Genomic DNA, 26,761 nt, shown 5'->3' on the forward strand with positions numbered 1-26,761 from the left:
TGATTTTATAATGGCATACAGGAAAAATGATATTTCGCAAATTCAAAATACATGGAAAGAGTGTGCCGCTGAATTATATCACTTTATTATTTTTATTTTATAATCTTTTACGCTATTTTCAGGATCCAGACGAGCTTCATACAGAAATAAGCGTTGATCATCATCTTCTTGGCCTTTTAGCTGCTGCTTCATGTTCAATAACTGGAGACGGGCGCTATACATATAACCAAGATGAAACAGATGTAAAAACGGATTTTTTAGACATGGTTCCTGGTTCTCTTTATGTTGGTTTGAGAAATGTTCTTAATTTTCTTTTTTTATGGATTTTTTCTAATAGCACTTTTTGATGGACATGGAAATCTTCCTTTTACAAATAGAAAATCTGGAGGTGCTATTTCAACTTTTGTAAAAGAAAATCTTCGTCAACATTTGACACACGAACTTAAAAAAGTTTATGTTCTTGCACATCGTGGGTTGTATCGGGCTCGTTCGTTGTCACACGTACCATTACGTTCCTCAAAGGCGCTAAGACAATTGAGCCCTTCTCTTTCTTTTATTCATTCAGCAAAACCTCAAAGCTCGCTTGATGGTTTCTCTCAAATTCCTATTAAGCGAGACAACACACCTTTGACAACAATTCATCATGAAGGACAAAGCGATGATATTCAAACAAACGAGAATAATCCACAGAATGGCAGTGATGCAGGAAAGGATAAAGAAAATTCACAGACAGAAAATGAAAAGGAAGAAACTTCAAAGCATACTCATTCAACTTCTTCATCTTCTAATAACGAGTCAGGATCATCAGCGAATTTGTCCTTGGGTTCTTCAACCAATGAAAGTTCGAAGACATCACCACGAGAAGATGAAGAAGGTATTGCACTTCTAAAGCAATTTGCAATGCCATCAGACGGCGATGGAAGAGAAATGGGTGTTTTTGGTCTTCCTATCTCTGCTGCATCTTCTCTTGATGCTTATTCCATTGGAATGTCAAACCTTCATGTTGACCCTCAAAAGATTGAAGAAGCTATTTATTCTGGATTTAGAAAGACAAACGATGATTTGAAAGAGTTTTTGAAGAATGTGTGCTATTTTTTGCAACTTTGTCAAGAATATAATATTTTACGAACATATATTAATATTTTGCCAACTTTCGAATTTTCTATAAAATTTGCTTTCAGAATAATTTGACAGGAGAAGGCAGCGGTGGAACAACTGCGATTGTGGCAGTTGTGCTGTATGACGAGTTATACGTGGCGTCTGTGGGCGACTCTCTCGCTGTGCTTGGATGCTACACCGAAAGCGATGTTGGAGTGGAGCCGCTGAACCGGAGGCATCATTGGTGCTGGGCGGACGAGTCGTCGCGGATCAGAGAGAAGAAAGGGACGTTTGTCCAGTGCCCGTCGGGAGGGTATCTGGTGGAGGAGCAGCACCGCTTCTGCCTGAGCATGTCGCGGTCGATGGGCGACTTCGAGTACGAGTCGGTGGGGCTGGTGCATCTGCCAGACATCACCCGGCACTCGTTCACTGGGTGGAGGGAGTTTGCGCTGCTACTCGCTTCAGACGGGGTGTCGGATGTTCTGACAGGGGAAGAGTGCATCCGGCTGCTTGGGGAGCACTACAACCACTTCATCGAGACCGACGAGGCAGACACCGCCCGCAGAACAGCCATCGTCAGCGAGGCAGCACACTTCCTCGTCAAGCGCGCCGAGGAAGAGTGGGAGAAGACAGGCGCCGGCGCTGACACAGACAACATTTCTGTGTGTGTCGTGTTCTTCCCTCATGTGCCTCTTCTCCCGCCCCACGTGGCCATGGCGCAGTCACTCGACGAGGTGGCAGCAGAGTTTGTGCGCAACCAATCGCCAGAGCGGTCGACAGGAAAAAAAGACCATCCGATCAAGCACCACCACCTCAGACTGGACGAAGACGGCATTCTTGGCGAGAAGCACCTCTCAAACAGCACAAGGGACAAGCAGCAGCAACAGCAACAGCAGCAGCTCAGTGGAGCTAAATATGCTGCCCACAAATCCCACAACACAGGAAAGTATTCTGGCGATGAATCTGCACACGACACGAAGGAGGATCAGGATGAATTAAACGAGGCAGACACAAAGCAAGTGGATGGCTATGAGGATGAAGAAAGCGATGTTCTTGAAAACACAGACAACACTTCTTCAGGAAGAGCAGAGAATGAGAAGCGAGAGCACAAATCTTCGTTGAGCGTGCTGACGTCAGAGGAAAGTGTTCCACCAATTCTGTCATTGATGCATTCCATTGCTATTGACTCAATTCCAGGTGCACATCGGGAAGATAAAGTGACATATGACTTAACCAGAAAACGAGAAGAAGATATTTTATATGGTGCTGAGGGTATTGGCGGAAGCCATTTATGAGGTGAGGTCTGTTGATAATTTTTGATTGCTTTTCATTTCAAAATCTGTCAAGATAAATATTATTGAACAATTTTGAGATGCTTTTTCAAATTTCGTCTCGAAAAATTATCGTTGTATAACTTTTTTTTGTCAACTGTTCAAAAGTTATTATTGGATAATTATATTTAAATTAGTATAACTTTATAAAATAAGGAAAATGTTTTTTGTCATTAAAAAATCTTTACATATTATAAGACTGATCATTTTCAGTTGGGGAAATAAATTGATCAATATAAGGAAGAAATAATCTTTCATGCCACACTCCTGGGGTTATCGCGCACGTACAAAAACTCTTTTCCAACGTGGATTTAGACAGCATGGTATGACACCTTTGTCGACATACATGAGGAAATACAAACTCGGACAATACGTCGACATCAAGGTGAACTCATCCATTCACAAGGGCATGCCACATAAGTTCTATCATGGAAGAACTGGACGTATTTGGGATATTGCAAATCGTGCAATTGGCGTTGAAGTTAATAAGCGCGTCGGAAATCGTATCATCAAGAAAGTTTGATTTTTGTTGATTTGAGATTATTCTCATTTTATTTTTAATTTCGAAAAAAATTAACAAATTATTGCTTTATTTTAAATAATTATTCAAAATGTAGAGAATTCATGTTCGTGTTGACCATCTGAAACCATCAAGATGCAGAGATGATTTCGTTTTAAGAATGAAAACAAAATCAGGTGAGATATTTTTAACTTGCTAAATTTCGTGTTATTTTTCAAATTATTATTGTTGTTGTTTGCTTGTTTATTTCCATATTAAAGGCAAACGTAAGCCAAGAGGTCCAAGACGTGGTGGCTTCATCAATGTACCAAAAGGATGCATCACAACAATTCACCCGAAACCATATGCATTGATTGTTTAAATAAACGGATATTAATATCCTGTTTTGAACTATCAAATCGAATTCATCATTTTCATTTCCACATCTCATTACCTTTCATCCCAAGGAGAGGCAAAAACACAGGTACATTTTTCATAATAACTATTTTCTCTATTTCCAAAAATAAAAAAGATGTTGTCAAAGAACACAGCATCACTTGAAATATGTATACGAGTAAAAACATAATAAAGGAAGTAGATTCTAATCATAGATATGTGTTGTGGAGTGAGTACTCTCAGAGAAATGTTTCTGGCAAATTGTTCGATATCTTATCTGAGAGTCGACAGCTGAGACTTTAACCAGTCAAGAGAAAGATCTTCAGGATCTTTTAATTCCACGGTCTATTCAAGTTTGAAATAAAAAAAAAAATAATCAAGAGAAAATAGCAAGATTCATACCTTATTTAACTTGAAATATCTTGTAATTGTTCCTTGTGCCGATGCATATAACCTTTGAAATAAAGAATTTACCAATTTTCAAGAAAAACAAAAAAACAAAATTATAAAGAAAAAGATGATTGATTTTCTAAGCAATGAAAAGCTTAAATACATTGCCTGCTTTGCTGGAACAGAATAGGGAGAGTAATAAATTAAAATTAGAGGATATTGAATTCTTCCATCACCTCTTTCCCAACGGAAACTAATTTTTGAAAGAATGCAATTTATTTTTCAGAGAAAAAAAGAAACATCAACCTATGAATCACAAATCTTGGCTCTGCATCCGGAAACTCTTCAATAAGGTCATCATATGATACATCGTCCAATTGTTTCTATTATTTTAAATGAAATGCGACAAAAGAATGATGTTAAATGCATTAAATAAAGAATCACACCAATAAATGAACACATTGAGTCTCCGCATTAATTCCAAGTACCATTGCAGCGGACGGGGCATTGGAAAGTCTGAATTTGTTGAATTTTTCAAGAAGGCCCTCCTCGAAGGTGTGTGTCATGCCCATTGACTGTTCATTGAAGCAATATTTCAGGAATTTTTTTTCAAATATGTTTTGCAAAAAGAAATGCATTAATATATGATGTGCATTGATAAATATAAATACAATACATCAGAATCCTTTGCTATCGTAGACATTTGGAAAGATTGATGATCTTCTATTGATCCATTCCAATATATAAGTGTGTTGATCCAATTCAATAAATGGCGTTTCAACCGGGTCATTTAAAGAGGGTTTGCAGAAATTTTTTTGAACCAATCATTATAAAATATCAACGCATTAAAAATAACTATTTACACTTTTACTAAAATGAAGTCTGATGGACAAACACACGACACACAACAAGTGACCTTCCAGCCGTTCTATACCGAAGGTTTACTGAAATTTTAAATTTTTTATGTTATTGTTATAATTGTTACTTAATTTATGCACACTACATTTTAAATTTCATTTTTGTTATTTTGAAATGTTAAAATTTTATATTAAAAAATATATTTTTTTCAGGTTTTTCACCTCAGGTTGGATATCCCGCTCAACCTCCAGCGTACAATTATCAAAAATTACCTCCCTTGCTTGGAACGCCTCCTGTTTTGATGGGTGTTCGTGTTGACGGCGTTGGGTATACCCTTGGACAATCTGTAATTGATTTCTCAGAAAAAAAGGATATTGACAGAAGCGACAGTCGTTCTCGTACAAAGTCTCATCACTCTAGTATCTCGCCACACAGGCGACATAAACGAGAAACCAGGCATCACTATGTCTGGGGTGATTCTTCAATTCGAGATAATTCAAGAACGAACAGTCGAAAAGAGCATTTTTCCAGGAAGCATGGTGTCCGCTATTCAAAAGGACGTCGATCTCGTTCAATTTCTCGCTCAGCATCAATGTCTTCATATTCATCATCATATTCCTCAAGATCAGATTCATTTTCTGGTTCGTCTTCAGTATCGCGCAGTTCTTCTCTATCGTCTTCCTCCTCGCGAAGTGAAACAACAACATCTTCCTCCTCCTCTTCCTCTTCATCCTCATCCACGTCGTCGTCATTTTCTTCCAGTCGCTCGTCCACATCTCGAAGCATTAGCAGAAGCAGGAGACACAGCATGATGCCTCACCAACATCTCTCACGGGCCTCTCACTACATTCAGCATTCTCGTTCATCCATCCGTTCGCAAAGCAGCCGCTATCACTCAAAGTCTATGAGAGCACCCTCCATCCAGCAGCGGTCGCACTCCAGGCCTTTGCACACACCGACTTCTTCCCCAAACATTGGTGCTTTGCAGCCAGGCGCTTCTGACCAGTCTCAACAGATGCTCGGCGCACACCCGCTTTCAATGCAGCCAGAAGCGAATGGCGCTTTGCCAGAAGGCCTGCTGCCGACGCCAACGTATGGCACAGCGAATGGAATGCCGAATGCTTTGGCTCCTCCGCTCTCTTCATCCGCTTCCTCAACAGGAGCATCTCCTTATTATGTCTCCTCCTTCGATGCTCTGCACCCATCTTCATACAGCGATGCACTCCAGACTCAGCCAGTCGCTATGAACATTCCACAAGCACAGCAGCCTGGCGTGCCTCACGCACATTCACATTCTTCTCTGTTCTCTTCTCCTTCTGTTATGAATCCAGCATATTCTTCACAGACAACACAGTCAACAACATCTTCTGCACCTTCGCCTGTGTCTTCTTCTCATTCCTCTTCACTCTTCTCCATTCCAACATCTTCTCCATTTCCCTCTCGCCACACTTCAACACCTTCTTCATCTTCTTCTTCAACATCTTCATCATCATCGTCCTCTTCCTCTTCCTCTACCTCTTTGTCTTCACATTCATCACTGCATACTTCCTCAAGTGAATCTATCACTTCTTCCTCTTCTTCTTCTTCTTCTTCAGCCACAAAGCAATCATCTCCCAGTTCTCCTTCGTCATCGCATCAGTCAAGTCCGCTGTTTTCTATTCCTCCTTCTCCATTTCGATCAACTCCGCCTTCAATTCTGTCTGTTTCTGCATCTCATCATCATTCATCATCTTCTTCTTCTTCTCTTTCTGAATCCTCTGCCAGTGTTGCTTCTCCCTCTTCTCATTCTCTCAATTCACAGCCATCACACAACACACTTCTGCCATCCTCTTCTACAGCACGTGAATCATCTTCCTTGTCATCTCCATCATCATCGTCATCATCTTCATCATCATCATCTTCTTCTTCTTCTTCATCAACTTCATCTTCTTCCTCTGGTTCTTCTCCTTATCTCTCTTCGCTTCGTCACAGCTCCTCCTCTTCCTCTCATCTCGGCTTCTCCTCTCTTCCAGGCACATCCGCCCACCAACACTCAAAGGGATTATCTCTGTCAGCTGCACCAGGGCTGTCAATGGGATACAGCTTAGACACACAAAGAGAAGGCATTCTGGGTGATTCGCCTTATTCTTCACTGTCAGGTGCACAAACATCGCATTCTTCAATAACATCATCATCATCATCATCATCTGCTATTGCTACTGCTTCTGTTGGAAGTCTTCAAAATGCTCAGTCCTCTTCAATCTCTTCCTCCTCTTCCTCGTCATTATCATCATCTACTTCTTCCCCTTCTTCTTCTTCTTCTTCTTCTTCAACAGACAAATCAGAATCGTCTGCAGAATTGACCAGTTACTCTGCTGCTCCCTCAAAACTCATAAGAGATGTGCTTCAGATGGGGCTGCTGTCAACTGCAGATTCCATCAGGTTCAACAGAGAGAGAGGCAAATGGCGAGGGAAAGACAGCACGAAGAAGGCGCTTCATTCAGCTAAGCTCAAAAGTGAGATGAGCAAGAGCGAAATGGAAGCTGTTTCAGAGGATGTGCCAGCATTTGATTTGGAAGGCGAAAACGAAGAGAGATTTGAGCGGTCGCATTTGAGCACATCGTCGCAGATCTGCTTGGGAGTGTTTGACGAGGCGAAGGGGAATGCCCTCAGAGCAGCGCATCCAGCAGAAGTGAGGGTGAGGGAGCAGAAGGAGGCAGCGTTCAGAGAGAAGGAGAGGGAAGAGCTGATGAGGAAGAAGAAGAAGAAGGGGAAAGGGAAAGACGCCGCTGCTGAGAAGGAAGAAAGCGCGAAGGAGAAAGAGCAGAAGGAGAAAGAAAAAGAGAAAGCTAGGCGAAGAGAATCCGACAAGAAGGAGGTGTTTGACTGGGGCATATCGCATCTGCTTCGGGAGATGGCGTCGACGTTGTCGCAGGCTGTGTCTGAGGGCGTGGCGCTGTCAGTTGTCTCCTCGTTTGTGCAGAGGAGCCACGGGGTCAACCAGCTGGAGCTTCCGAAGCCAGCCTTCTCGACGCTGGAGGAGAGGCAGAGGGAGAGAGAGAAGGAGATAGAGAGGATTAAGGAGATGGAGAGGGAGGCGGAGAGGGAGAGGCTGAGGGAACTGGAAAGAGAAAGGGAAAGAGAGAAGGAGAGAGAGAGAGAGAAGGAGATTGAGCTGCAAAGGATGAGAGAAGAATTAGAAAGAGAGAAAGAGAAGCAGAAAGAGATGGAACAGATGAAAGAGCAAGAAAAGGTGAAGGCAAAAGCGAAAGCCAAAGCCAAAGAAGAAGAAGCTATTTTGGAGCTGAAACGAGAGATTGAAGAGTTTGGACTGTCAGAAATAACTCTTTCTGCAGCATCGGATGCTTCACAGTCAGGGAAAGAGGGAGAGAAAGAGAGCAAAAGAGAAAGAGAGAGGGAGAGGGGGAAAGAGAGAGAAAACAAAGAGACTTCAGAAAGTTTACAGGTTGCAAACAAATTGAAAGTGGAGCAAGTCAAAACAGCAGAAGAAATTGAGGAAGAGAAGAGGAAAGATGAGAAGGTGCAGAGAGAGTTGTGGAGGCTTTTATCGGGTGGAAAGCAGAAGAACGAAGGAGCCAAAGCAAAAGCGAAAGATAAAGATAAAGATAAAGAAAAAGCGAAAGGGAAAGACAAAGAAGCCAGACCGAAAACAGGGGAAAAGGCTACTTCGAAGAAAAAAGGTGTTTCGAAAGCGAAAAGACAGACGAAAAGGGGGAATGCAATTGCAGAAGAAGACGAAGAGGAAGAAGGAGGAATGGCTTATGAGCGAAACGACGTCGAAAGTGAAGTTCGGGAAGAGAAAGGCAGAGAAGCAGCAATTGAGAGTGTGGCTGTTACACCCAAAAGAGCAGGGAAGAAGATGCGGTTGATCGACAAGGACGAAGAGGCAGAGAACGAAGAAATCAGAACAGAAAGCGAGTCGAAGCTGACAAGCGATGCAGAAGCGAAAGAGGAAGATTACGTTTTGAAAGTGAAGATTGGCAAGAAAGCAGAAGGAGAAGAAGATGAAGATGAAGACGAGGAAGACAAAGAAGACACAATCAGCGAAGATCGCACAGAAGACGAGATGCAGCCGAAGAGGGCACAGGGAAGCTTGTTTTCGTTGGAGGCAGCAAAAGCGAAGAAAGCGAAGATGGGAGGGAAAGGAGTAGGGAAAGGGGAGCGCAAGACGAAGAAGTCTTCTCAGCAGAAGGAGAAAAGCGAGAAGTCGATTGTGAGTCCTCAGTTCAGTCTGCTTGGAGAGAGCAAGGCAGGCAGCAAAGACGGCGAAGGAGAAAGAGAAGGAGTAGGAGACATCGACGAGGAAGAGAGCGACGAAAGCGAAGAGACAGAAGAGAAGACAGAGACACCGTTTTTGTCGCCAGCACCGTTCTCATCAGGAGAAGAGGATTTGAGTTCAGCTGAGAATGTCAGCAGTGCAGCAGCAAAGATGATGAAAGAAGAATTTGGAGGATTTGGCTCGCTTGCTGCGAAGAAGACATACAACACGGCAGCAGGTGGGAAGAGGAATGTGAGTGGGATGAGGCTGCTGGAGGACGATGAAGATGAAGAAGAAGAAGAGAGAGGCACTGGAAAAGAAGGTGATGGATATCGGCTGAGAGCAAAAGAGAACGAATACTCATCGCCTTCATTGGTATCTCTGTTCGCACAGGGGAAGAAGAAAGCGAGCAAAAGCGGAATTTCGAAGGAGGAAGGCGAAGAGACGAGCACAAAGTTAGCGGGAGATGGCTCCCTTGTGAATGCAGATGGCGAGTTGTTAGGTGCATCTGAGGAGCGTCGGTCGCACCGCAAGTCAGCCAAGTCAAAGAAGCCGAAGAAGCCGAAGCTGAAAATTGGATATGCAGCAGCACACGCAGACGAGCTGAATGAAGAGGCTTTTGCAAATGATGAGGCAGGTTCCGCTGGACAGGCTGGTATGGCTGGGTCTGAGGCGCAAGCTGGGAACAGAGCAAACTCTGCGATGAAGATGAAGATGAAGATGGCGAAGCTTCTGATGAACGAAACCGACGACAAGGCAAAACTGGCTTCTCTTTTGGGCGAAAGCGATGGAGATATAAAAGATCTACTTTCTTCGCCCAACCAGGAAGAAGCTGAACTTGGCGAAGAGGTTGGTGATCGACTGAAAGAAGGCAGAATGGGAGTGGAAAAGACATACGGCAAAAGCAAGAAAGAGAAGAAGAAGAAAGGCAAAGCAAGCAAGTTAGAAAAGGAAATAGACGAAAACGGAGAGAAAATCCGGCCGAAGAAGTACAAAAAGAACAAGCAGAAGCAGACTGAGGAAGAAGGGCAAGACGAGGAGTTTGTAGGAGGCGACGACGAATACGCCGAACTGCTGCAGATGAGAGCATCGAAGCACAGGCAGACGCGACAAGGCACTTCGAAGCGGTTGCACAGAAGTCCATCTTCCAAATTGAGTGACGACGAAGGCAAAAGAGATGGCGACAGGCACAGCAGAGAAGCCTCAGACGAGCCAGCATACGACGACGGCAGCACAAAAGCAGAGTCTGACGAGAACGGAAGAGAAGCCTACGAAGACGGCGAAGAGCTGACAGACAGCGATGCTCTGCTCAGCCAAGCACAGCGCCTCAGACAGCAGAGGATTCTTCACTCGCTCCAGCGGTCGTCTTCTTCAGCTGCGGCATCAGCTTTGAGCAGCAAGGCATTGAAGAAGGGGAGCAAAGCATCAAAGACGAAGAAGAAGCGGCAGAAAGAAGGCGATTGGGAAGGAAGCGCAGAGTGGAATGCGAACGAAGGAGAATCGTCTTCTTCTCAATCTTCTGCGTCGCAGCTTTTGGAACAGGCAGGTCTGATGAACGAAGACGAGATGGGACATCCACTCGACAAAGAGAGCCAGCTGCTGTCTGTGGACTTCCAAGAGATGGAAGGAAATGCAACACGGGGGATTATGCACTTTATGATGGCGTTTATTCAAAGTCTGCTGGCAAAGCTGAAGAGGTACACAGGAATAGGTGAGGTGGAAAGACATTGGATGGCTGAGATGGAGGCAGAGATGGCAAATGAGATGCACAGAGAAAGGCTGACATATCACATTCGATCACAGTTAAGCAAACTGAAGAAGAGAAAAGAGAGGAGAAGGAGAGTGTTGGAAAAAAGAGAAAAGGAAAAAGAGAAAGAGAAGGAAGTTGAGAAAGAGGCAGAAAAAGAGAAAGAGACAGAAAAAGATGGAGAAAAAGAAGCAGAAAAAGAAGCAGAAAAAAGAGACGAAGGAAAGATGCAGGAAGATCAGATTGAAAGTGCCACGACTTCAAAAGAGACGCAAGAAAAGGAACAATCAGATGAAACGAACGGACAATCAGATCAAAATATCGGAATGGACATTGTGAAGGAAGCAATCTCTGAGAAGGAGGAGAAAGAGAAAGAGAAAGAGTGTGAGAATATTTCAATGCAAGTTGAACCTGACACGCAAACAAACGAAAGCAAACATTTGACACGATCAGATAAAATGGATGTGCTGAATTCATCAGAAGAAGAGAAACAACCACAAACATCTCAGATCCCTTCAATCAGTTCACCTGCTGCACAAGTTCAGGATTCTCGAGCAACAACTTCAACGAGCAGCGCTTCTTCTCTTCAGCCATCAATTTTGCCTGAAAAGGCATCTGCAGCAGAGGAACCTGAAAGCGATGCTGCACTTGACAAATCCGAAATGGATGAAACTTCTTCTGCTGACTCGTATGCAGACGAAGAAGAGAGGCGCTTTGCCAAAGCAGCACTGGCATTGCGGGCGAAGGATGTGAACATCCCGCCCGAAGACATCTTTGGAAGTGCGCACGAAGGAAGCGAGAGGAATCCAAGGAGAGGCTCTGCTGCAGCTGCCGCTGCAATTGGAGCACTCCAATCGCCTCTGACGGGATCGTCGTCTGGAAACCTTGCTTCGGGTTCTTCTCTTCCTTTGTCCTCCTCCTCTTCATCAGCTGCATCGCTGGGTCATTCTGTTTATTCACACATGGGAGATGGCATCCATCTGTACGGGTTCAAAGACAAAGACAGGGACTTCCTCGAACACTCGCAGGAGAAGCATATTTTGTGGAGGGTGCTGGAAAGCAGCGAGGATGGAGGGGAAAATGGAGAGTTTGGGTTCTTTTCAACAGGAGTTGGGAAGACGCTGCTGAGAGGGATGCGAATGAACAAGAAGATTATGACGATGGTGGAGCGTGTGCTGATCAAGAACGAGAAGCTGATACGCTCTCTTGGCGGATGGAGGCAGGCAAATCATCGAAAGGATATGATGAAGGCAGAAGAGCCAACCATTCACGCAGTAGAAAGTGTGTCTGCAGAGACTGCTTCGACTGCTGCAAAAGCAGAGGAGCAGATTTCAGCTGTCATATCACCCTCGTCCATCACCTCCACCATTTCTGGATGTTCTGTTTCTCTCCCGGCAACAGTGAAAGTGAATGACGGAGTGGAAACTCTGTTAAACACATTCAGCGAAGCACTGGTTAGGCATCCGTTCAGCACACTGCCTCACTTCTCAGTTCAGCGCGACTCGTGTCTTTCCCTTGGCGAGTTTGTGGATGAGCTGAAGAACCTCTCAAATGTCAAGTCAACAGAACTGCAGCTGCTTCTCAGTGATGGCATTCCGGTACCTAAAAATCAGATCCAGAATGAAGAAAATGGAGAATCATCAAAAGCAAATGCGAACACTGAAAATGGGGCAGATAAACAAGCTGAAACAGAAGCCGGAGCCGATGAAACACAAAAACAAGCAACACATTCAGGTGATTTGCATGGCGAATGTTGTGTTGATGGAGCATGGCAGCTGAGCGAGGAGCAGAGTTTGGGGATGTACGGGTGGACACGCACAGTTGTTGGACACGACACGATGTCTGAAGGAGAAGAGCAGAAAGTTGTGTTTCCATATGTGATGGTTGTTGACGATGGATGCTCTTTCAAGCAGAGCTATTTGACTGTTCTGGATGAAGAGAGGAATTCAAATGAACTGGGACCAAAGAGGCATTTTGGATTTAAGCAATGTGCAGAAGAGCAATTAAACGGATCATCAAGCAAAATACCAGCACATTCACAGCTGCATCATTTGTTGAGTGAGCGAGAGAAAAGGAAAAGGCAAAAGATTGAATCAGAAAATTCAGGAGCAAATTGCGATCTGTCTGCAAATGTGAATCAACTTGACATTGAAAGAGCAAACATAACTTCATTCGATTCCAACAGAGTAAATGAAGCAGAAACAGATGCCATGTCTGTTGAAAAGCTGACTGATGCACAGCTCGAAGAAGCCCATCAACGCCAGATGTTGAACCGTTTCCTCAGCAAATCGTGTCAGCGTACTCGGATTCTGTTCAATGAGCACACTCGACGATTCATTCTCTCTCACAAGTTCAAAAACTCTCCACTTGCACCTCCTCCCTCTCCACAGATCAGACTTACACCTTATTTGGAGTATCCTCCACAGCCCTCTCTTCCTACTCAGACACAGATCGCACAAACAACTCATCTTTCATCTGAAACACAATCATCTGATCAAATTCAAACATCCTCTTCACCTTCCTCTTCTTCTGCTTCAATCAATTCACCTTCTATTCCTACAATTCATCCTCATTTGGCTCGTCCACTGTCTGTTGTTTATCTTCGACCATCCACTGCTGTATTCCTTCAGCCTCAGCTGCAGTTGGCTACTCTTTTAGCTGCTGTTGCTTCAACATCATCTTCTTCTTCTTCTTCTTCTTCACTCACCAAAACACACGATTCATCAAACAACACTTCCACAACCATTTCACCTCCTAACAATTCCAACCCTTTTGCTATCTATTCCTCTCCTGCCATCCCAACTCCTCTCTCTCCCGCTGCACTGATTCAGTCCAAACAGCCAGACGCATCTTCTGTCATCGAACGAATGGGCCACCGCGAGAAGCGACTGCGTCTCGACCGGAGCGGCATCCACTGGTGGGGCCTGTTTGCTGAAGAGCCCATTGAGCCAGACGAGTTCGTGATGGAGTATGTGGGAGAGGTCATACGCAACAGTGTGTCTGAGCAGCGGGACGCGATATACACGAAAGAAGGCGAAGGCAGCTCGTACATGTTCAGAACAGACGACTTTAATGTTGTCGATGCCACAAAAGGAGGCAACAGAGCACGGTTCATCAACCACAGCTGCGACCCCAACTGCAAGGCTGATTTCTACAAGGACAATGAAGTCATCAAGGTTGTGATATCTGCACAAAAGCACATATCCGTTGGAGAAGAGCTAACTTACGACTATAAATTCAACGATGAAATTGAAGAAGTCAAGATTCCGTGCCTTTGTGGTGCTAAAAATTGCAGACACTTCCTCAATTAGTCTCATTTCATTTCTTTTTATCTTATCATTTCAAATATTAATATGTTTAAATAAGATATAGATTATTTCGTGAAATAAATTTTTGCTAATTCATTTCGTTGCACTTTCTTGCTTTAACTATTCTTTTAAAAAAGAAATGCATAAAAAACAACACATTTTGATCAGAAAAAAATAGAAAAGAAAAAAGGTATTCAGGAATATTTTTTGTGTAGTGAAGAGAAGTGTAGCATAAAGGGAAGCTTAATATCTTCCTCTTCCCCCGCTTCCAAATCCACCTCTTCCTCCTCCCCTTCCTCCTCCGAATCCACCTCTTCCTCCTCCACTTCCACCTCTTCCTCCACGTCCTCCTCCTCTTCCTCCTCCAAAGCCTCCTCTCCCTCCTCTCCCTCCTCCTCTCCCTCCTCCTCTTCCACCTCCTCTTCCTCCACCTCTTCCTCCACGTCCTCCACCACTATAATTATTATTATTTAAAAAAAAATACATCAATTAATAATGAGAAAGATTCTATTTTAAAGAAAAATCATACCCAGGTTTTGCGAAGAATGATGCTTTTTCTTTCATTTTATCACCTGCAATAAAAAGTTTATCTCCTGCTTTGAAAGAAGATGCATTAACTCCCTGATCTGGCTTGACAGAAAAATACTATTATTAAAGTTAAATTTACAGCATTTAAAAATGAAATTAATTAAAATAATTGTAATTTTTATAAAATTCAAATAAACGCAAACAACTTCGGTCATTGGGCCCAAAACTTCATCGACTTTGCCAATTTGGGCTTTTTGATTGTTGAAAATAAACGCATTCGTGAATGGAACTTTGTCATTTGTCACTTTACAAACTAAATCTCCTTCACATGGATGAACAAATTCACCGATCTCTGCAGAATCAGATAAGATCAAAATTTTTAAAGTTATTTAAAAATATTCATTTGATGTCACACCTACAATTTCTGCTGGTGGTCCTGATTCCCCAGCGAAACGGCTACCAAAACCTCCTCCACCTCTGCCTCCTCTAAAACCTCCGCCATTTCCCCCACGTCCGCGAAATGAGCCTCCTCTTCCTTGAGACATTTTTTCAGATAATGTATGGGTATTCTCTAGATCAAAACCATTAATACTTTTAAGTGAAATTTTGAGTTATTTGGGTGAACAATTTTTTCATATTAATGGTTAGCATTGCTGTACTGGCATTATGAATCCAATGTCAACATTTTTTTAAAAATAAACTTGAATCACGTGAACTGAATAATTTTCAAAGCAAAAATAATTTGGCTAATTCATCTTGGTATATGTCTCATTCACTTTGTGACATTCAAGCAATTGATGAAGCTTGTGCGTATATCATTTTGCGTTATCCATTTATAAGGTTTCAGGAAGCACATTAAAATGTCTTCAAGTCCTTCTTCCTCAAACCTTTCAAAAAATTCAATTTTTGTCACCTTCCATTTTGATCGATCACTTTCATTTTTCAACCTTCCATTCAGTTTTTTCAAAAGTTCGTCAAAGAAATCAAGACAAAGTCGACTCAATTCCTTGTAATATGTTGACCGTTTTAATAACTCAAAAAGGAAATCAATTGCTCCTCCTTTTATCAAACAACTTAAGGGAAAAGACGATGATTCCAACAAGCATAAAATGATATTGATGCAAGCACGGAATATTTCTATTTGATAATATAATGCATCAAAGCAAATGCTGGATACGCATGAAACAAGCTCAATGCTTTCTTCTTCTTCAATTTCACATCTACAACAAAATGAAGCAAGAGCATTGCACCATCCCAGCATTGTAAACTCATGCTTTTTTTCTTTTTCTCCTTTCTCCTTTTCTCCCCACCTAACATATTTTCTCAACTCTTTCAATTCTCTTGTTGCCTCTTTTATGAAATGATGCTCGTATGCCATGGAACAATCCGATTCTCTTTTATCCTTATGTTTATCAATGAAAAACATCCAAGCAGTTTGGTAGGCCAGACGAGTGAGGTTGTGATGTTGTTGATGATATTCGATAATTTCCTTAATTTTGTTGAAAAAATGAGGCTTTGTCAAAATTATTATAAATAACAATTATCTTTATAATGAAGTTCAAATGAAAACAACTCAACTTCGATACCTCATGAATACGGATTCTGTTCAAAGCAATTAAAGATATTTCCACATTTTCTTGGGTTTCCTCTCTTTCGTTTTGATCCATCGCAACTTTCAGAAGACAAGGTAAACATATGGATAGAAAATCCTTTTCAGGTGTATAATAAATTAGATAATCGCACAACATTAGGCAACATTCACAGAGATCAACGAGTAACTTTTCGTTTCCTTCTTCTTTTTCTTTCTTTTTCACATTAAAAATCATCTTCTCAAATCTTTTGCACAACGAAGAATTATTAAAGCATTGAAGAAAAATTCTTCTCTGCACTTTTTGATATGCACTTCTCTTTAATAATAAAATTGCAAATTCAATTGGCATTTTCTTTTCTTCAATCATTTTATCAATTACATTGAACACTTTTCTTGTTAAGATGGTTTTCACTTCTTCATTGTTCATCACTTTTAACGTGTTGCTCATTTCTTCAATTATCAATTTTTGTTCATTTACTGTACAATAAGCCAATTTTAATAATAATCCTCAATAGCAAAAGCAGTTAATGAAGAATAGAAAATGAAAAATCTCCATATATACCAGAAAATTTATCAACAAGAGACATCTGCAAAAAGGCAATAAAAGTATTTATTTCAAAAAAAGATGGAAAGAAAAAGGGAAATGGAATATTTTGTTCATATTCAAATGCGAATTGAAAAGTTATAAACAGTGTGAAACATTTAAATAACTTTTTTATGTACAATTACAAAAAACAATAAAAGATGGATCATAAATTTTATTATGGAACGAAATATTTAATTTTTATTCTTCATTTGTTTGTTTTTGTGTTCAAAAAGAGAATTGAGTTTCTTTTTTTTTTGAAATTGATATTCTTTCTTTCAAAAAGATATTTTCATTCATCAAAGAACTGAAAATAATGAACTCTTTGAGAATTTTTTTAAATAAAAATGAAGACTGTTCACAATTTTGACTTCATGTGTTTATCAATTCTCAAATAATCCTTGAATTTATGTTTCGTTTCTTTTGAAAATATATTAACTTCTCTCAGCCTCATTTTGAAAAATTATCACAATTTTTTTGTATTTCCTCAGATTAACTGATATCAAAGATGGATGGACAATAAACAGAGACATTTAATTTTAATATCAAAAATTATTTGAAAAGTTACTTTATTTTTATTTTCAGGTGAAAATGAAAACTTGATTTTACAGATATCGCGCAAAATACCGGACAAGATCGATTTCACAATAACTGCAAGAGGAACAGTTCTGACAATTTTCCTCAAAATACACCTCATCAATACAAATTCATTTGATAAACTAAACCTTCAAAACAGATTCATTTGTGCTCAGAGAAAATTATTTTTAAACCTTGGAGAAACTCAAAGTCCTATTTCTCCTTGATTACAATCATTATTTTTCTCTGAGCACAAATGAAGCTGTTTTGAAAGTCTTGTATCTCAAATGAGTTTGTATTGATGAGGTGTATTTTGAGGAAAATTTGCAGAATTTTTCCTTTTGCGGTTGTTGTGAAATCCATCTTGTCCGGTATTTTGTGCGATGTCCAGTTTTTTATTGGGCAAGTGGAGTAGATCCTGGTACCAAATGATCATGTCCCAAAATTTTTTAAACAATATTCAAAATATTTTCCATTTAAGCAACTCAGATGGCTCAACATCAGCAAGTCACGATTATGACCAAAATAAGTATTCCACAATTTCTGAAAATGTTTCCAAACGAAAAAGAAACATTGGAATGGTTGTTTTAGTCTGGGAAAATGGATTCTTTTTGAAAATGTCCTGATGATGGTTCCAATGTGTATGTATTGAAAGTGGATGAAATTCTTAGTCGATTTAAATGTTCATTTTGCAAGAAACGATGGTCCATCCGAAAAAACACAGTTTTTGAAGATTCAAAGTTGAAAAGAAATCATATCATATTGATTCTATTAAGTTATTGGTGCCATTTGGAGGTTCATCAAACGTCTTTGATGTATGGAATAGATAGGTATAGTGTAACATTTTATTATTCAGCAATAAGAAGGACATTATCTACTATCTTTCTCCGAAATCAGCAACCAATTGGGGGAATTGGCGAGGTTGTTGAAATTGACGAATCATTTTGGCGCAGAAGAAAATATAATCGAGGTTTCATGATGATTTTATAAAATTTTTTGTTAATTTTTTTTTCTAATTATTAGGGAAACAAAAAAAGTCGATTTGGCTGTTTGGCGCGATTGAAAGAAAAAAGACCGATGGAAAACACAGAATGGTTGCTCATTTTGTTAAAAATAGAACAAAAAATATTCTCATTCCACTCATTTGTTCTATAATTAAACCTGGAACAACAATTGTTTCTGATGACTGGAGCGCATACAGAACACTGAACCAATTTGGCTTCATTCATTTGGTTGTTAATCATTCTGAAGGATACAAAAATGAAGATGGTGAAACAACAAATTTAATGAAAGGAGCGTGGTCACACCTTCGCCGTTCTATGCCGAAAACCGGAGCGCGATACCAAGACTTAGAGGAATATATTTGGTCTTCAATATATATGAGACATTATGAAATATCTTTTGATCAACTTATCAGCAACTTTTTAAAATATCGAAAATCAGAAGACATGGAAGAAATAGAAAATTACACAAACCTGGAAGAATCAGAAGATGATACAGTTTCAATGGAATCAGACACCGATGAAAGTACAATAACAATGCAATCTGATTCTCCAAGTGTAAGCGATGGCGAAAATTCAACCGAATGGACGGAATCAATTGAATAGTTTTCCCGTTCAATCTTTTTTAACATTTCGAACATAAATTAGTGAAAAAAGAACAAAAACTATTAAAATCAACACTTTTTTATTTTTCATTATGGGAAATGATCAAATTGGTACCAGGATCCACTCCACTTGCCTTTTATTCGATAACTGTATATCCGTTTGTGAATATGTTCGATACGACATTACACAGGATAAAATAAATATTAATTTTGAAATAATTAATTATGGGTCGATTTTTTTAATTTTTGAAAATTCTTCATCAAAACGCATTTTTCACTTGAGAAATTAATTTTTTATCATAAATAAACATTTTTTAAAATTTATTTGAGCACATTTTTGAAAAAGCGAAAAATTGAAATTTTTGATCAAAAAATCGATTTTTCATAGAAAAAATCACACATAATGAAACAAAATGTGATAACATTTTTTTAGCCTTGTGATTATATGCGATGGAAAATGAATGACAAGCATGCAAAAAATGTCGGTGCATCGAAAAATGTGACAAAAAATGAAGTTGATTACATTCGATGTGATTATATCCGGTTTTGACTTTAATTATTTGGGGCAAAATCTTTTTCTTCAGGCATTTTCATAGAAAAATTATTCACTTTTCGTTGAATTATTGAGAACAAAAAACATTATTGAAATGGGTACATTTTTTGACCTTCGTGAAATGTTGGAAAACTTTATGTTTTGATTTCAATGATGCCTGTTTTCGGGAATGAAAATCAAATTTATTTTGAAATCTGGTTAAGTTTTAAAATGTTATGAGTGAAACTTTTTTTTTTTTTTTTTTTTTTTTTTTTTTTTTTTTTTTTTTTTTTAATTAAACTTAACAGTTCTTTGTATCCCCCTAATATCGATCAGGAAACTTGTCGCATCTTGCACATATACAATTCTTATAATGACAAAATATGTGTTTGATTATTTTTTGTGAGATTGAAAAAAAAAATTCTGATTCTGAATTTCAAAAAAAAGTTTTTTTATTGATAAAAAAGTTGCGTTTGACAACGTTGATATTCAAAACTGCATCATTCTTTCAAACATCAAAACATATAAAAACATCAGTTCTCGCTATGCACCTTTTTGATTTATTTTTATGGAAAAACAAAGAATGAAAAGAAGATAAAAAATATTTTTATTTTAAAGCAAAAGCTTTTAAACAAGCTTTCTCAAAATAAAAAAAAGCTTAAAGATCAAGCAAATGATTTAGAGGAACAAGAAGATGAATGGAAACAACCTCGAGCAGATTAAAGGAATAAAAATAAAAGAATACACATAAAACGCTCAATTAGAAAAATCAAACCGATTAAAATACGTTTGAAAAAACGAAAAAAAAAGCATAAACATATTGTTGTATTTGCTCAAAGAAAAAAGAGATTTTATAAGAGGCAAAAAATTTGTACTTCTCCAAAAATGAAAAAGTGTGTACAGAACGATAATACAAAACATAAAACACTAAATGAAAACTCATCTTTTTAAAGACTTTAAAAAAATGAAAAAAAAAAAAAATTCAAAAGTAAAAGACAAATTTGAAAGAAAAAGAACAATTAAAAATGATCAACCGAAATAAAAACATTTTACCAATTCAGATTTCATAAAGTAATGGAAGAATGTGGAACAAGTGTGCAATGCTCATTGCAAGAAGTTGGCAACTTTGCTTGTAACTCTTCTTCAAATGCATCATGGCCATCTTCAACAGAGTCCACATTTCCTCTTTCCCTTTCATTTGAGTGAAGATTGTCATTGTTGTAATGGCAGCATTTTTTCTCCAGCTCAATATCTCTCAATGTGCTATTCACACATCCTGTTTCAATTATGTCTTGTTCTCCAACATTTCTGTTATTTCCACTGCAGCAGCTGTGCTGAACATGCTCATCTTTGCTGCTTCTGTCATCATCAATCTCGCTGAAGTCCTCATCAATTCCTTCTTGTTCCTGCTCCTGCTCTCTTTCTTGCTCACCTTCCTCTTCATCCTCACTGTTCCCTTCACACTGTGATTCCGGCATCAATTCACTTGCACTTTGTGTCTCTTCTTCTGCACTGCATCCGCTGCTCAGACCGAAGTTGCTGTCATCCTCGCTTTCCTCATTCTGGTTGAGTGAATGGTCTCTTTGGTGCTTGTGCTCTTTCTCCTCCCTCGAAAGGGCATCCTGCTCAGCTGTCTCAGTCGCCTCAGTCTCTTCTGCTGCTTCGTGTGTGCCTGACAGCAGCGTGGCAGACGTCGACTGCGACGAGGACTCGATCACTGACAGCTTGTTTGGGTTGAACGGGGTGAACGAGAGGCGGTTGCTGCGGATGGTGGGCGGATGGATGGTGGAAGGAGAATTAGGGCCAGAGCGTGGCTGGAGGGGAGAGGGGACGTAGATGCGCTGGTCGGGCACGCGACGGGAGACGGCAAAACGAGAGGTGGAGGCGTAGGAGGTGGAGAGAGGAGAGGAAGGGACAGGAGAGTTCACCAGCTTAGAGGACAGCAGAGACGATGCAGAAGAGAAGAGAGAAGGCGGATGGGGAGAAGGAGGAGTGAGGGGTGTTTGGAAGGTGACATGCTGCTGCAGATTTGGTGGCTGAGGCTGCTGAGACAGCTGTGCCAAGTCAGAGGAAGATGAGCTTGTGGACAATGCAGAAGGAGAATGATGCATCGATCTGTGTGAGTGGCGATGGGGCAGCGAGGATGCTGAGGAAGAGGACGAGGCAGATGCTGTCGAAGAAGAAGACAATGTGTCCAGAAGCTGCGAAGAATCGTCTGGTTGTGTCCTTCCTTTGAAGGGCGGTATCACAAGTGCTGAGATGTTGATGGGGATTGTGGGCTTCTTGAACTTTGATGTGTGCTGAGGGACTATCGAATCAGTCAGATTCTTCGTTGTTTTTTCCACTTGCTCGCTTGAAAAGTGCTCTTCGTGTGACATCGATGCGTCCCCTTCTCCTCCAATCGCAGCTGTCTCAATTTTCTGGTTCTCGCTTTTCGTCTGCCCATCCAGTTCTATTTTATTTACCCATTTATCTTCCTCCTTCTTGTCTCTTTCAGCCTCCTCTGTCTCTTCCTCGTTCTTCCACACGCAGCTCAGCCCCGTCTGCCTGGTGGGTGTTGCTGCAATGCCCAGCTCACTCGCTGCTATCTGTGACACAAGACGTGGCAGAGGCAGTGCCCCACGAAGGGTGCCACTTCCCCCTCCGCCTCTGCTCAACATCGACGCATCTGAGTCACGCCGGCTTCTCGGCCCCACCAGAATCAAAGGTGCAATCGACGATGCAGACGAAGTGTGGCTCGCAAAGCGGCTGTCAGAAAGGGTTCCATTGGGACACCCTGAAGCAACCTGTGAAGCAACTGCCCCCTTTTCAGCTCTTTCAGAGGAGCCCTCGCCAGCCAGGAGAGACGAGTTGTTTGTGCTGCGGGTGAGGCTGATGTCTGAGCGGAAGCTGTCTGAGTGGAACAAACGCGGCAGAAAGAGCTTCTTCTTTGGCCCTTTTGAAGAGAGAGATGCACCCGATGCAGTGGGCTCAATGAGGACAGTGTCGATGGCTGAGCTGAGGAGAGAGGCGATGGATGTGTTTGGTGTGACTGCGCCAGGCGAGTTTGGTGCAGTCAGAGAAGAGGCGGCATTGGCATCTGGCAGCAGAGCATCAGAAGAATGGACAGATGAAGTTGATGAAGAAGGGATGAGTGATGGCTGGGGAAGAGGTGCAGGAAGATCAGCAGAAGAACGACGGAGCTTGTTTTGCTTGGACGAAGATGCAGAAGACGAGCTGCCCAGACTCAGTTTGGGTGCCATGGAGAACAGAGGAGCAGATGAAGATGATGCTGAAGAAGAAGAAGAAGATGCTGAAGATGATGTAGATGTCGATGACAATGAAGAGGAAGAGGAAGAAGAAGTGAAAGAAGGCTGCAAAGTGGAGGCAGCTTCTTGTATTTGTGTCAATATCCCCACTTTCACATCAGATGGCACAGTAATCTGCATCTGCGGTGAGATCTGTGTGGTGGACGAGAAGGAAAGGGGATGAGGCGACAGGAAAGATGGCATCGAAGCAGCTACATTCCCACTCTTGCTGGCACTCAGGCAGGAGCTGTCACACAGCCCAGGCACAACAGCAGAAGAGGCCTGTGGCAGATGAGACTCAAAGTATTTGATGGGAATGGGCTGGGTGATGCGCCGGGTGCCGACTGAGGCGTATGTGAAGTGCTGTCCAGCAGAAGAAGGGGCAGTCTTGTCAGCAGGTGTCTCAGTGATGCATCTGATGGCATCAATCAGCGTGCTCATCTCTCCTTCTGCACTGCCTCTGCTGTCAGTGCGTGTGGATGGAGTGTGTCTGGATGAGGAATTTGAGGGGAGGTCGATACGCTGAAGAGGCATTGAGGCGACATGGGAGGACTGGTGGATGACTCTCGGAGGGGAAATGGAGGGAGGAAGGGCAAAGGAAGAAGAAGAAGAAGATGATGATGTTTTGGAAGATGAATCAAAATGAGAGAGAGAGGAAGGCATGGAAGACGCAGGTGAAAGAAATGGCTGAAGAGAAGGAGAAGGAGAAGCTGAGGAGGAGGATGAAGAAGGCAAAGGGGAGGAAGTAGGAGAAGGAGAGGGAACAAGAACAGGAGAAGGCAAAGGTGAAGAAGAAGAAGAAGAAGAAGAAGAAGAAGAAGGAATGACATCAGAAGATGCAGCGTTCATTCGATAAACAGCATTCTGCTGGTCTTGTGGAGCGAGTGGATGAGGAGCAAGTGAAACTTTTGTGCACACAACATCCTCTGCACTCGATGGCATTACTGTTTTTGATGCATTTTTAGTTTTAGAAGCATTTTGAGTGTTGTCGTCATTCCTTGTGAGAGAGGAAGCAGCAGCAGCAGAAGAATCGAAGGCAGCGTCTCCCCAAATGCGCAGAGCGACCTCCACGTTGTATGCAGCCTGATCAGCCGACAGGGAAGATGGCTCTGCTGTCTCTATTGGGCTCTGTGGAAGGAATGATGGATTGTCTGAAGGAGGAAGAGAAGAAGAGGAAGAAGAGGAGGAAGAAGCAGATGTGTTGGCTTTGCTTCCAAAGTCAACCGAAGGCAACGGAAGTAGTTTGCTGGCGAACATGGGAGATTTGGATGAAGTGTAAGGAGGAGAGGTGTGCTGTGTCTGAGTGGAAGAAGGGAGGAGAAGAGGAGAGCGAGTGATGTGCTGGTTGGGCGAAATGAGGTCGTGCTGTGAAAGTGAAGTGTGTCTGGGCTGTGTTGGCGAAGTGGCAGAGGAAGGAGAAGACGTGGAGTGGGTGGAGACTCGAGACTTGTCAGTCGAAGAAGAGGAAGAAGAGGAAGAGGAAGAAGAAGTGCGAAATAGATAAGTAGAGGAATGAGAGACGAGGGGAGAGGAAGAAGGTGGCTGAGATGGAGAAGAGGAAGAACGTCGGTGCTGAATGAGCTGCATATCGCGCTTGTAGGCTGAAGCTGCTGCGGCTGTTGGAGTCAGTGGCTTTCCATTCCTCTGGTTTTCTCCAACATTCACATCCACTTCTTCCTCTTCTTCCTCCTCCTCTTCCTCATCATCTTCATATGCACGATGTTGCTTATGTTCTGTCCTGTGTCCTTCCATCTGATGGCGATGCTCTTCATTTCTGCCATAGTCGTTGTTGGCGTCATACTTCTTTCTGTTCGTTCGCTCTGCCTCTCTCTGATACTCCCTCTCTTTCTCTCTTTCTCTTTCTCTCTCTTTCTCCCTCTCCCTCTCCCTCTCCCTCTCCTTCTCCCTATCCTTCCTCAGCTGCTCCTTCATCTTCTCCCTTTCCCTCAGCTTCATTCTTATCCTCTCTCTCTCTCTTTCTCTCTCCTTCTTCTCCTTCTCGCTGTCTCTCCTGCTTTTGTCCGTCGGCTGTAGCAGAATTGTGTGCGGAGTGTGTCTGTCCAAGTTGTACAGCTCAGCACCCAGCATCTCCTTCCTCCTCCTCTCCCTCTTCTCTTCCAGTGTGTGCCTTCTCTGCTCCTCTTCATGCAGAAGCGCCTCCATCCTCGCCTCTCTCCTCGCCTTCTTCCTCCTCCTCTCCATCTCTTCCTCTGCCTCTTCAATGTCTGACAGCGTCAGCTTTAATGGCTGCCTCTTCTGCAGCTGCTGCGCCGTCTCCAACAGCTTCTGCTGTGCTGCCCGTTCTGAGCCTTTCTTCATCCTCTCGTCTTCTCTTTCTTCTCTTTCTTCCTCTCCCTCTTCTTTTGCTGACGATCCTGCTGTTATCTTCACTCTTCTCTCTTTCCTGTTGGTTGGGCTGTCTTTCGGTTTGGAACTAGATTTGTGGCGTGATTCATAATTGTGTGAGTTTGAGAAGGAGACAGAGAAAGAAGAAGAAGGGAAAGGAGAGGGCAATGGAGATGCCAGGGGAGAAAGAGAAGGAGAGGGATAAGGAGAACGAGAAGGAGAATAGGAAGGATAAGAAGGCGAAGGCGAAGGCGAAGGAAGGGGAAGAATATGCGACAAGGAGACAGAACGTGAGTGAAATGAAGATGAGTTGTTTGAACGTGAATGTGAATGTAAACGTGAGTGTGAGTGAGAGCGACGTGAAAGATGAGATGGAGAATACGAAAAGGAGTTGTGTGTGTTTGGTTTGCTTTCAGATGAGCTGTATTCTTTCTCTTCGTCCTGCTCTGACAAGCTGCTTCCTCTGAAACCTTCTTTCGCCCTTTGCCTAACCTTTTTCCGGGGCGAATGGTATCTCAGCAGCTTCTCTCGCTGGTTGTCTTTCTCTCCTTCGTCAGTCACAATGTGCAGTTTGACCACTTTCTTCCTCTTTTCACTCTTTTCTTCGTCTTCTCCTGTTTTCATTCTGACTGCCCTTGCTTTCTCCCTCTCCTTCGCATTTGATTGCATCATCGACTGCCGGGTGCGCACGTTGTTCCAATCATAAATAGAGTCAAACTGATATTGCTCTCGCACAAAGAGGTCGCTGAAAAGCTTCCGCAGATACTTGTAGTCTGGCTTCCCTTCAAATCGCAGACCTGAAATGGTTGATGTACAAAGATTGAGCAATAAAAAAATATGGAATGGAACAAGAACAATATAGACGAAGTTTGTTCATTCATATTAATTTTTTAAAAATAACGTTATGAAAATAAATAAGAATATAAATTAATGCAACACAAACTTCTGACATAATCCAGAAAAGTTCGAAACTCTGTAGGAAGTCCTTTGCACAACGTTTCTGTTGGAATACTCATTTTCATGTCACCTATTTTGCAGTATCTGTTGTGTCTTCCTTTGGCCTTAATTCCTTGCCAAGGAAGATTACCGTTCAAGAAATATACGAACATATATGCAATTGATTCAAGATCATCGCGTCGACTTTGCTCGATTCCAATATGAGTGTTAACGCTGGCATATCGCATCGTCCCAACAATTCCTTTTGTTTCGCGATATGGTATATGCTGATGTGTTCTTGGATCACGAAAACGCTTGGCTAATCCAAGATCGATCATATAAACAGTACTCTCTTTGCGTCCTCTTCCTATTAAAAAATTATCAGGCTTGATATCTCTATGTATAAAACTTTTTGAATGCAAATATTCAATTCTGGTTAGAAGTTGCTCCGCTAACATAAGTATTGTTTTCAACGAGAATTTTCTTCCACATTTCGTAAAAACATCCTCCAAACTACTTCCCAATAAATCCATAATCATAATATTGTATTCTCCATCGGATCCGAACCAATGAACGGTTGGAATACCGACACCCCCTTGGAGTATTCGATAAAGTCGAGTTTCAGCAGCAAGTTGAACTTGGCGGGTACGAGCTTTTTCTATTTTGCAAGCAACTTCCTCTCCAGTTGTCAAAACTATTCCCTTGTATATGTCCCCGAAAGCTCCAGCACCAAGTTTGTTTCTGGTCAAGATTTTGTAAGTGTTTGCAATAATCCAATCATCTTGTCCAACATGTTCATATCCGAGCTGAGTCGGTCTCTCCATACACAAAAAATAATTGAGAGTTTGAAAATGTTAAAGATAATATTAATAAATCCTTCAGTTGCACAAA

General features: G+C 41.6%; 6 protein-coding genes across 6 annotated transcripts; 3 read left to right on the forward strand and 3 right to left on the reverse strand.

Moving 5' to 3' along the window:
* Window positions 1-15: 15 nt before the first annotated feature.
* MONOS_1772 (putative Protein phosphatase 2C) lies at window positions 16-2,610 on the forward strand. Its single transcript, XM_067870667.1, has 4 exons — window positions 16-60; window positions 123-288; window positions 338-1,083; window positions 1,182-2,610. Exons 1-4 carry the CDS (start codon window positions 52-54, stop codon window positions 2,391-2,393), a joined length of 2,133 nt encoding a protein of 710 aa, XP_067734546.1. The 5' UTR covers window positions 16-51; the 3' UTR covers window positions 2,394-2,610.
* A 35-nt stretch (window positions 2,611-2,645) lies between these two features.
* On the forward strand, window positions 2,646-3,430 carry MONOS_1773 (putative Ribosomal protein L21e). Its single transcript, XM_067870678.1, has 3 exons — window positions 2,646-2,946; window positions 3,047-3,125; window positions 3,210-3,430. Exons 1-3 carry the CDS (start codon window positions 2,686-2,688, stop codon window positions 3,308-3,310), a joined length of 441 nt encoding a protein of 146 aa, XP_067734547.1. The 5' UTR covers window positions 2,646-2,685; the 3' UTR covers window positions 3,311-3,430.
* MONOS_1774 (glia maturation factor gamma) lies at window positions 3,418-4,446 on the reverse strand. The gene is made up of 6 exons (XM_067870689.1): window positions 4,391-4,446; window positions 4,161-4,289; window positions 4,021-4,097; window positions 3,878-3,967; window positions 3,727-3,778; window positions 3,418-3,669 (listed from the first exon to the last, which is right to left on the reverse strand). Exons 1-6 carry the CDS (start codon window positions 4,415-4,417, stop codon window positions 3,598-3,600), a joined length of 447 nt encoding a protein of 148 aa, XP_067734548.1. The 5' UTR covers window positions 4,418-4,446; the 3' UTR covers window positions 3,418-3,597.
* A 37-nt stretch (window positions 4,447-4,483) lies between these two features.
* On the forward strand, window positions 4,484-13,981 carry MONOS_1775 (putative SET domain; the record flags this gene model as incomplete). The annotated part of the gene is made up of 3 exons (XM_067870700.1): window positions 4,484-4,513; window positions 4,596-4,653; window positions 4,785-13,981. 3 exons carry the CDS (start codon window positions 4,484-4,486, stop codon window positions 13,886-13,888), a joined length of 9,192 nt encoding a protein of 3,063 aa, XP_067734549.1. The 3' UTR covers window positions 13,889-13,981.
* Window positions 13,982-14,975, reverse strand: MONOS_1776 (putative snoRNP pseudouridylase complex protein Gar1). The gene is made up of 4 exons (XM_067870711.1): window positions 14,829-14,975; window positions 14,617-14,765; window positions 14,415-14,530; window positions 13,982-14,339 (listed from the first exon to the last, which is right to left on the reverse strand). Exons 1-4 carry the CDS (start codon window positions 14,956-14,958, stop codon window positions 14,129-14,131), a joined length of 606 nt encoding a protein of 201 aa, XP_067734550.1. The 5' UTR covers window positions 14,959-14,975; the 3' UTR covers window positions 13,982-14,128.
* Window positions 14,976-20,067: 5,092 nt separating this feature from the next.
* Window positions 20,068-26,694, reverse strand: MONOS_1777 (putative protein kinase domain containing protein; the record flags this gene model as incomplete). Its single annotated transcript, XM_067870722.1, has 3 exons — window positions 20,068-25,731; window positions 25,878-26,237; window positions 26,385-26,694. 3 exons carry the CDS (start codon window positions 26,692-26,694, stop codon window positions 20,366-20,368), a joined length of 6,036 nt encoding a protein of 2,011 aa, XP_067734551.1. The 3' UTR covers window positions 20,068-20,365.
* Window positions 26,695-26,761: the final 67 nt, after the last annotated feature.

Source organism: Monocercomonoides exilis (assembly GCF_001643675.1).
Source record: "Monocercomonoides exilis strain PA203 chromosome Unknown scaffold4-2303458, whole genome shotgun sequence".
Lineage (NCBI taxonomy): Eukaryota > Preaxostyla > Oxymonadida > Polymastigidae > Monocercomonoides > Monocercomonoides exilis.